Source organism: Channa argus, chromosome 5 (assembly GCF_033026475.1).
Source record: "Channa argus isolate prfri chromosome 5, Channa argus male v1.0, whole genome shotgun sequence".
Classification (NCBI taxonomy): Eukaryota; Metazoa; Chordata; class Actinopteri; order Anabantiformes; family Channidae; genus Channa; species Channa argus.
This window is the reverse complement of record NC_090201.1, coordinates 16,774,923-16,784,365: the sequence shown is the minus strand read 5'-3', so window position 1 is coordinate 16,784,365 and position 9,443 is coordinate 16,774,923. Positions and strand designations below refer to the sequence as shown.

The 9,443-nt window shown below is 38.6% G+C and overlaps 2 protein-coding genes across 6 annotated transcripts; one reads left to right on the top strand and one right to left on the bottom strand.

The window, feature by feature from the left end:
• The first annotated feature begins 1,046 nt into the window (after positions 1-1,046).
• tardbpb (TAR DNA binding protein b) lies at positions 1,047-7,001 on the top strand. Of its 3 annotated transcripts, XR_010914530.1 has the most exons (6): positions 1,047-1,839; positions 2,697-2,860; positions 2,956-3,105; positions 3,205-3,375; positions 3,478-4,536; positions 5,206-7,001. XR_010914530.1 is itself a non-coding variant. In XM_067506104.1 (5 exons), exons 1-5 carry the CDS (start codon positions 1,599-1,601, stop codon positions 3,967-3,969), a joined length of 1,218 nt encoding a protein of 405 aa, XP_067362205.1. In that variant the 5' UTR covers positions 1,047-1,598; the 3' UTR covers positions 3,970-5,137. The 3 variants fall into 3 exon arrangements, 2 of the variants coding, with proteins under 2 accessions (XP_067362205.1, XP_067362206.1); XM_067506104.1 differs by lacking the exon at positions 5,206-7,001 and having other exon boundaries at positions 3,478-5,137; XM_067506105.1 differs by lacking the exon at positions 5,206-7,001 and having other exon boundaries at positions 1,048-1,839; positions 2,956-3,096; positions 3,478-5,137.
• On the bottom strand, positions 5,817-9,343 carry cenps (centromere protein S). 3 transcript variants are annotated; one of them, XM_067506115.1, is made up of 5 exons: positions 8,478-9,343; positions 7,532-7,655; positions 6,446-6,479; positions 6,274-6,340; positions 5,817-6,048 (listed from the first exon to the last, which is right to left on the bottom strand). In XM_067506115.1, exons 1-5 carry the CDS (start codon positions 8,505-8,507, stop codon positions 5,944-5,946), a joined length of 360 nt encoding a protein of 119 aa, XP_067362216.1. In that variant the 5' UTR covers positions 8,508-9,343; the 3' UTR covers positions 5,817-5,943. The 3 variants fall into 3 exon arrangements, with proteins under 3 accessions (XP_067362216.1, XP_067362217.1, XP_067362218.1); XM_067506116.1 differs by lacking the exon at positions 8,478-9,343 and adding an exon at positions 7,853-8,369; XM_067506117.1 differs by lacking the exon at positions 8,478-9,343 and adding an exon at positions 7,778-7,914.
• Between the last annotated feature and the right edge of the window lie 100 nt (positions 9,344-9,443).

Here is a 9,443-nt window from a genome sequence, read left to right as displayed (position 1 = left end):
GATTGCTTTATTTAAAAATGGGTCTTAAAGCCTACACTTTATATTGATGGGTATATCAGATTGAACATTTTTCTGCTTTTTCACTAGATATTACTTGTACAGAGTTTTTCACTGAGGATATGCAAGATAATACCAAACAAAAGCAAAAACCACTTGATTATATGTTAGATTTACTTTTATTTTGACATGGTTTAATGATTGTCATTGCATGCATTTTGTGGGTTAACTGTTTTTATTTTTACTCTACCTGTCCCTTGCAATAGATGCCATGATTTGCTGCCAGGTGACAAAATAAAAAGCTATCAAAGTTTTTCTGAAAGGTGGGGAGCCACCACTAGCAGCTTATTCTACATCTCTGTAACTCTACAAGAGGGATGGAACACCACATTTCAAAAAGATACACCCTCCTTCCTTTTAAATTCACTCATACATGCTCAACTGAGTCGAGATGTTAACTGAATAATATCTACAGATGTTTATCATGTCAGTTAACTAGTGTTACGCTTCACTATTAATTTCCATTCAGAGTAGCCAATCCACAATATGCAGATCCAAAAGGGCTACGTTTACCTGTACGCGCACTCAAAGCGTAGTGACTGAAGCAGAGCGTGATAAAGTACTTATCATTAATTAGTCCAAAGGTTGATAATTTATTAGGAGCATAACTTGTAATTCAGACATTTAAAGGCATGTGCTATGGGCTTAACTTTATAAACTCTCATTTCTAAAATCCTCATCAGCTGAAGTACCTACCAACCACCATTTTCCTCACACCGCCAACAAACGTAGCAACGGAAGCTGCTGTCGAGTATGTACTAACCCTGACGGTGGCCAGAGGGGGGAGGAAAATAATATCTATTATTAACAGGGTAAAGTTTTGAATTGCAGTATATGCCAGACACAAACGAGCATACACAATAGTTTTAATGTTAGACTGACAACTTTCTACAGGTGACTAATTAGTTATCGTCCATATTTCATACAAACTCAAGACTCAAGCCCTCCATGAGATAAAGTTGTCCATTCTAATGACGTAGTGCGTTCCTTGCTTAGATGATGCCATTTTGGTAGGCCGTACTTGGTGCTTTCAGTTTTTGCCTCGTGTAAAAAAAAAAAAAAAGTCTTCTCAAAAGCTGTATTGTATAGTTTAGATTTTGAAAACGGGTTCTTTATTTAAACTGTTAAACAACTTTTGGCTGTGCAGGACATTTTGGGGGAATTGTTTTGTCGGATTAGTTAAAGTAGGAACGTACGCAGTTTTCATTAGGAGTTACATTTGAGTGGTCGTCGTCCGGTGTTGACGACACACATCGCCGTCCCAGCGAACAAAGGAACAGTAAGGCCGATGCACGTTTGTTAGCCCAGCGCAAGTGGATTTTTTTCTACTGAATAAATTAAAAGTAAACGTAATCTAACATAATTTTTGTTAGTTTTTGCCTTGAGACGTTGCCTTAAATATAACGAAATAATAAACCCGACTCATTCATACCCGTTAGCAGTATCGGCTAAGGTTAGCCGCAATTGTGGACAGCTAGCGAGCTAACCGCTAACTTTAGCACTGTTTTGCTTGGAAATACAAGTTTTCTTTTCGGGAAAAAATGGCCGAAGTATACATTCGAGTTGCGGAGGAGGAAAACGAGGAACCCATGGAGATCCCGTCCGAGGACGACGGTACTGTTCTGCTTTCAACCGTGGCAGCACAGTTCCCAGGGGCTTGCGGCCTACGGTTCAGAAGTCCCGTGTCTCAGTGCATGCGGGGAGTGCGTCTTGTGGAAGGGGTCCTACACGCGCCAGAAAACGGATGGGGGAATATCGTGTATGTGGTGAACTATCCAAAAGGTAAATATGTTTATTTTGCACACTCTTGGCTAATGCGTAACTTAACACTTTATCAGAACAGGTGGTCAAGATTTAACGTTATTTATAATTCACGATGTAGCTTTATTACACTGAACAGAGATGACATGCAGTTGGCCCACGCCCACGAAAGTGCGCTTAGAGACGCGAATGCCATTCACAAACGGATTAAACAGAACCAATATTTTGCATGACTTTTACATAGTTGATTAGTTTAGCAAACTAATACGGCAACACTGCAGCAACTCCTTGTATTTGCAGGTTAATAACACGGGTTTAAGCTTTAAAAAGTTTAATTTCTTTGAGGTGTTATTGAGATGCCACGTATGAGAGGTTACTTGTTCTGCTTCCCATTAAGCACTTGGCATCTTCAGTGGACCAGTTGGGATAAAGAGCCTTGCTCAAGGGCACCACAGTGGTAATTCTAACCCCCCAGTGGCCGAGCGTCGTTGTAGAGGGTGTAGTTGACAAACTATTGAATTATACAGCGTTTAGTTTTTGAAATGTAAGTGTCCCTGGAAATGCCATAGAATAATCAGCACCAACAACTACAGCTTCTAAACTTACATGACCACAAGGTTTAAATAACATCTCTTTGTTATAGTTTATACTAAAAATGTTATGAAAGTGGGCTTTCTAAAGAGGCATTACCTTATGTAAAAGGTTAAATTAGGTTTGCTAAATAAATTATGGTAAAACATGTAGTCATTGACTGCACAATCATTAAAAGAAAATTATGTGACAGACATTGACAATAATACTGACAAAACTGACACCAGGTTATGTACTTGTGTAACATATGTCCACACCAAAAATGTTCTGTGTTGATCAAATTGTAGACAACAAAAGAAAAATGGATGAAATTGATGCCTCCTCTGCTGTGAAAATGAAGAGGGGGGATATGAAGACATCTGACCTCATTGTTCTGGGTCTGCCTTGGAAAACAACTGAACAGGACCTGAAAGACTACTTTAGCACATTTGGAGAAGTCATCATGGTTCAGGTATAACTTTTGTAAAATAAAAAAATGCACATTTGTTTTATTGTTGTTCAGTGCATTTACTGGTCTTTATTGCTGGCCATTTGTTTTTCTCTCAGGTAAAACGAGATGCTAAGACTGGAAACTCTAAAGGGTTTGGCTTTGTGAGGTTCACAGAATATGAGGCTCAAGAAAAAGTGATATCCCAGCGCCATATGATCGATGGAAGATGGTGTGACTGCAAGCTCCCTAACTCGAAGGTGAATATGGTAATGTCAATGCATATACCCACACATTATGGTAATCAAAATGTGTTAACCTTCTATAACCTGCAGTATGTATTTAAAATGTTTGCTTTTTGTTCACAGCAAGGTCCAGATGAGCCACTGAGGAGTCGCAAAGTGTTTGTGGGTCGTTGTACGGAAGACATGACCACAGATGACTTACGGCAGTTTTTTATGCAGTATGGAGAAGTTACAGATGTCTTCATTCCCAAGCCATTCCGCGCTTTTGCTTTTGTCACATTTGCAGATGATCAGGTATAGTGTTGAATGGAAACTGAAAGTTTCATAAGGATTCTTCTTTTATTGGTATTCACGCACACCTGATCTGATTTGTGTTTGTTTTTTGTTTTTTTCCAGGTTGCCCAGTCTCTATGTGGAGAGGACCTAATTATCAAAGGTGTCAGCGTTCACATCTCAAATGCTGAACCCAAACATGGCAATAGGCAGTTTGATCGTACAGCACGGTTCGGGAATGGTTTTGGAGCGCAAGCATTTGGCAGCAGCCGTAGTGGGTTGGGGAGCAGCACTAACAGTAGTCTGGCAAATTTTGGCTCCTTCAGTTTGAACCCTGCAATGATGGCTGCTGCTCAGGCTGCTCTGCAGAGTAGTTGGGGGATGATGGGTATGCTGGCTAGCCAGCAGCAGACATCCACCTCAGGCAGCACTTCAAGTGGAACAAGTTCTAGTAGGGACCAGAGTCAGTCATTCAGTACAGGCAACAGCAACTATGGCACCAGCTCAGCCAGTCTTGGCTGGGGAACAGGGTCAAACTCTACAACCAGTGGTAGTGGGTTTAGCTCAGGTTTTGGGTCCAGTATGGAGTCAAAGTCATCTGGGTGGGGTATGTAAGTTAAGTGTTTGTATGGTAAGTATTGTGAGAAAGATGAGTCTTTTCAAAATTTATTTCTGGTGTTAATGCGTATCTGAAAACTTAACACTTTTGTGGAAAATGTTTTGTACATTTGGAAAAATGCTTAAGATTTAATTTAGGAAGTGTTGAAGTGAATTGTTTACCAGGATGTCTGACTAAAGTGCTATTTTTTGATGTCTCATTTGTTTGTATCCATTTCAACTGGATTCTCTAATGCATGTATTGTGAAATGTATAACCATTTTGAAAATGCATGAATGTTTGTGGTTCACCATTATCTGGCTGTCATCGACTTTAAAGGCAATCTTGCATTGGGAAGAATCTGGTTGAAACCTAAATGTTTTAAGTGCAACTTTATTTGCAGTCAAGTTCTGTGGAAAAGCCTTCATTGAAATCTCTTCTGCAGTTCACCTCTATTCCATTTTCCTGTGAGGAATCCCCTCTATGGCAGCATTCTTGGGATGATATCGGTATCATTCTCCCTCTTCCCACCTGTAAATGCTATGCCATCAAAGAACGGCTTCACTCCGCATGTTCTAAGAGACGGTGGGTGTTTTCACTTTTATCCACTTTTAAATGGAAAGAACTGCGCAACTGACATTTTTAAGAACTGATGAGTGCGATTGAGGATGGCTTGTGGCGAAGAGTGAAGCAATGAGTGAGCGAACGTAGAGACGCGTGAAACGGACTGGTTGTGCAGTGAAAGAGCCCAATTTGACTGCTTTTTGAGTGTGTGAGTGGAAGCTGCAGATGCTACGAGCACCTCCCCTAACATGGACATTCTTTAATTAGTACTTCAAGATTTTTTTTCTTTTTAACTTTGCAAAGTTTTTCCTTACTCTTAAGTATGTCTATCAAGTGCAGAAATATCAAAATGTAGTGGAATGTTGTGACGAATATCTGTATTGCTTATATTACCTGATTTTGAATGCTGTATGGTGTGTGCTTTCATGTTATTGATCTGATCTGTAAGTGTGTAGTTGATGTGGATGACACCTGCTGAAGACTCTGGGGAACGCGAGTGATAGTGTGAGAACGTGGAGTGGTGTGTCCATTGGTTCCCAGCAGTTCTTGTTGTTTGTGAGGTGTTTAAAAAAAAAAACATGTCAAATGAAGGGAGTTCTCTAATAAAGTTCATTTGAATAGATGCTTAGTTCATATTACTTGAGTCAGTTTGTCAAATAAAAAAAAATCTAATTCGATTCACGTATCTAGGGACCTTGGGCTCTGCTGGTCGAGGTCTCCGTTTGAACCCTGACTGAAGTCTGTTCTGATGGACGACGACGGAAGTTCCGACACACTCAAAGTGTGGCCTTCTCAGACATGACATGGGGTAGTACCTGTCTTTTTGCTGCTTTTAATGGCTTGTCAGAGAAGTATTCCTTTTGGTTATTCACAGCTACATTTCAAGTTGGAGGTGAGCTCTTGGGTCTTTATCTTTAACCTTAAACACACAAGCTCAGCAATGTGGCATGACATCTCTAGTATGGCTAAATTAACAAGATAATGCCACATTGCTAAGTTTTGAAATTGCGAGTTTCTTGTTGACTTTGTACATTATGGGTTGTTTGCCAGCCAGTCTTTCAGGTTCTATGTACAAAATATGAAATTTGGCAGGTGATTAAAGCTGAACTGAGTGGTCTGAACATAGTGTTGTCATATTACTTGGCAATGTTTCTCAAATTTTAATCAGTTCATCTTGTTTCTTTTGTCAAACCAACTAACCACTAAAATCTAGCATTACATAAGTATGTTGAAAAATGGATGCGACGATAAGTTTAGACCAAGTAGCACAGTGTACGTAAAAGGACTAATACCTCAACAGCTGAAGTTTTAGATTTTAATAATCATGCAAACAACAATCGACCTACAGTTATTGTCATGTATTAGTCAGCCTATCTTTGAATGTGGGGCACAAGTGCAATACTGCACGCCGGCCCGTGCCTCGCCCAATTATTCTCTGCTCTCTTCTTCGGTGTCTTTGCTCTTCCTCTTCCCATTATTCTTCTTTTTCAAACCCTGGTTCAGTTCTTCACTTTTATTTTGCATGTAGATGGACTGAAATAAATAAAGGCAAATTAATACATTACAATTGCTGTCTGCTGTAGAGGAAAAAATAAAAAATATATATATATATATACACACACACAGTGGCAGTGTACAACTGCATTAGTAGGATAACATTACAGTTTATTTGATTAGCCTGTATTTCACTCAGTTTAGGTAGGTCTTATTAGTTAAGGAGTAATGTGCTGTAAAATTAACAATTATTTGAAAACTCACCAATGCAGTACTACGACGGGCCAGGAGTTTTACATCTTCAGTAGACACTGTACTTCTTTTAGCGTGCCTTAAAATGAAAAGTTAAGTTTAATTAAGGAAGGAACATAGGATCTCACCAAGACAGTACAGGATTAAGTCCTGTCAATTTGGTTTAAAAAGTAAAGGCTTTTACCTTGCAAAAGCCTCTAGATCCTTAGCAAATATATCTGGAAAAAAGTAAAAAAAAAAAAAAAAAAAACAACTTCTGGCTTTATCATGGTTACAAACAAGGGGTCAAAATATTAGTTTTATGTGGACCACCTACTACTAGTCTGAATCTTTAGGTTTTAGCATTTCAAACGTGAGTTCTTGAGTTTCTGTAGACCTGTGTAATAGGGAACTAAGGATTTACAACATAAAACATTGAAAGATTTCACCTTTGGAGAATTGGAATGGACAATTGCAATTCTCTAAAACCAGAAAGTCACATTGCCTAAAAAGTGGCCAGGAGATGGAGTAAGTTATGTGAGATGACAGCAATAAATGCTGGGTGCCAGAACATGACACCAGAAGACTGCCAGGGATGGATCAAGCACAAAAAACAATTTTGCCAGAAGACTAAACATGAAATGGATGCTGAACAAACACTGTATACCTGCTTTGTCTACATAAATATTTTTGTACTGCATTACTGGAATCACTTGTTTTGTTATTAATCTGAAATTTCCATAATAAAATATATTCAAGCACCGATGCAATATTATTTACAAACTGTATTTTGATTTGCTTGGGTTGCTTTATGTATTTATATAGCTATATTTATATTACTGCTTTTAATGTTTTGGGGAAATTCTTAATTTTTAATAGGTGACAGGAAAAGGGGAAAGATGGGACATTGAAACAGAGGGTTCTGGTTTAACTAAGCAGAAAAAACTGTATTGAAAAATACATGTGAATTGTAAAGCGTCACTACAAAATTTGAAACACTGAATAAGACCTCCAAAACACCTTAATGATTGAATCAATATTTATCAATACAGTGTCCGAAAAAGCATTATTCTAAGGTTTGCAATATATTACATACCTTAAAAACATTTTAGCAACATTAGATGTTTAGTTTGTTCACCCAAGATCATCGGGTCTTTCCTAAAATCATTCTGCAACATGACAGAACCACAAGTGTATAACCTGAATCATAAATAACTATCTGCAGAGATTAGAACAATGTGTCCTTTAACAGACTGTAAAGCTTGGACAAACAATCTTTGTTAACACTCACCACATTGTCTGAAGGTTGTCTCAGCTATTGCTGCTATGACTTGTCGGCTGAACTCTCTCCGGTGATCCTTGCTCAGTTTCTGGCACAGACGGCCTACGGTGTAGTGTACTGCTGCCTTTAACCTCTTAAAAATATGAAATCACATTAAAAGAAATCAAGATTGTACCATATAAATCAACACAGATTATCTTATCTTTCAGGATTTATACAGTGTTCCAAATTTAAAACTTCGGTACATAAATTGACCTCTACATGACGTGACATTGAAAATCTTCCATTTTGAACTCATAGATTTCAAAGACATGCAAACAACCAGCATACGTCTGTGTCTCCCTTCATCGTAGGGGTCCTATATATAAGGACTGGATGCTCGTGTCTGGAGTCACATGCTGGATTAAGCAGTAACAAATCGACACTTGCCAGGTGTTTTAAATGTCCTAGTGACTCAGTTAACTGGTGATCGTTGTTCGTCGCAGACGTCTGTTAAAAACAGGAAGAGGTCGTATCACCTGTCCCCGTCAGGGTCGTTTGTCTCTTTTTCATAACACTATCAAGACACTCATTATCTTTCGTCTCTTGTTTGAGTACCGGTGTCAAGTACGAGTAATATTTATTGCCCGCAGTTTGAACGTTGCTCGTCCAGAACTACGAGCAACCGCCAACAGTATCAGTTAACGGAGCCACTAGCAATTTTAAAACACTGGTATGAGTCATTCAGTTAAGTTTCCCAACAACCGTCTTATGGCTTTCTATTTACGGCAGACAAATAAAATTTAGACTTCCATGGCATGTTTTGAAGGGACTGGTGTGAGTACTTTTAGTTACAGTCCCTCTAAAACACATTGTTTAGCCCATTTGTTGGTTTATGGGTAAACCGTAACATTGACGTGATCGTTACCCTCTAGCAATTAGTTAAGACAGTTAACGGTTAGCGTTAGCTAGTTACCTGTTGCGTTTCGTCTTTATCGTCTGACATGTTCTAGTGAAGAAACGTAAAACAATCACCGCAGAAAAACGGAATCACACCACGACTAAGAGCTAATAACAAAGTCGGGTCAATCCTTACAAAGTCGAGGCATTAACGTTACAAGTAACACGAAACAGCGTTGGCAGAGACATCGCGTTAATGCACTCGAAAATATTCGCGGCATAAATTTACCAGCAAACCAACGACTTTATAAACTTTTTCTACACAAGCTTTACAGCAACATCGTGTGGTCCGGAGGAGATACTACAAAACTAGCCTGCGGCTTTCAAAGCGCATGCTCCGTGTACACAGTAGACTTTCAAGTAAGTAAGTACGGACTGTACTCCAATTCAAGTATTCAATTGCAATACTCCATGTATAGTTCTATTTCATGCACATTAACTCTCATAATCCGATACATTTCAGAAGGAAACTTTGCACCTTTCACTCCACTCTACTCTCACGGCCAGTCAACGTTCTACCCTTCCCCTTCCACTCCTGTGTACATGGCACTTTTATTATTTCCCCTGGTACAAAACTCCAACAACTCAGAGTACTCAGTCGGCTACCAAAAAATTATTATTAGCCTGTATTTGTCATGTTAATGGGTAAAATATGTTGTTTTCTTTATATTTCTTGTAAATTGGTTAGGAGTAATTTTTTGATTATTTTTAGAAGGGGGAAAAAACTGACCAGATGTATAATGAAAACTTGCAAATACCGTTGGCCCGACATAAACTGTTATGTCTAAACACAGAGCTTGTGGAAATAAATGTATGCCTAATGCATAGTTCAAACCATTTGTACACAGATTCTTTTGTCATGAATCATAGCTTTATGCATCTGGCCCCTGGCAATGTACTAAAGTGTTATCCAAAATATCTTTAAAAAACATTTTTTTTTTTTACATTTCCTTGTCCAACTTTAATGCACCAGTAATGATTA

Bases quoted from the DNA above. Each gene is read 5' to 3' on its own strand.
- tardbpb (XM_067506104.1), top strand. From the start codon at position 1,599: ATGGCCGAAGTATACATTCGAGTTGCGGAGGAGGAAAACGAGGAACCC. The intron at 1,840-2,696 runs GTAAATATGTTT...ATCAAATTGTAG, and splicing joins TGTGGTGAACTATCCAAAAG to ACAACAAAAGAAAAATGGAT. The intron at 2,861-2,955 runs GTATAACTTTTG...TTTTTCTCTCAG, and splicing joins GAGAAGTCATCATGGTTCAG to GTAAAACGAGATGCTAAGAC.
- cenps (XM_067506115.1), bottom strand. From the start codon at position 8,507: ATGTCAGACGATAAAGACGAAACGCAACAG. The intron at 6,480-7,531 runs GTGAGTGTTAAC...ACTTTTTTCCAG, and splicing joins GACAACCTTCAGACAATGTG to ATATATTTGCTAAGGATCTA. The intron at 6,049-6,273 runs GTGAGTTTTCAA...TATTTATTTCAG, and splicing joins CCCGTCGTAGTACTGCATTG to TCCATCTACATGCAAAATAA.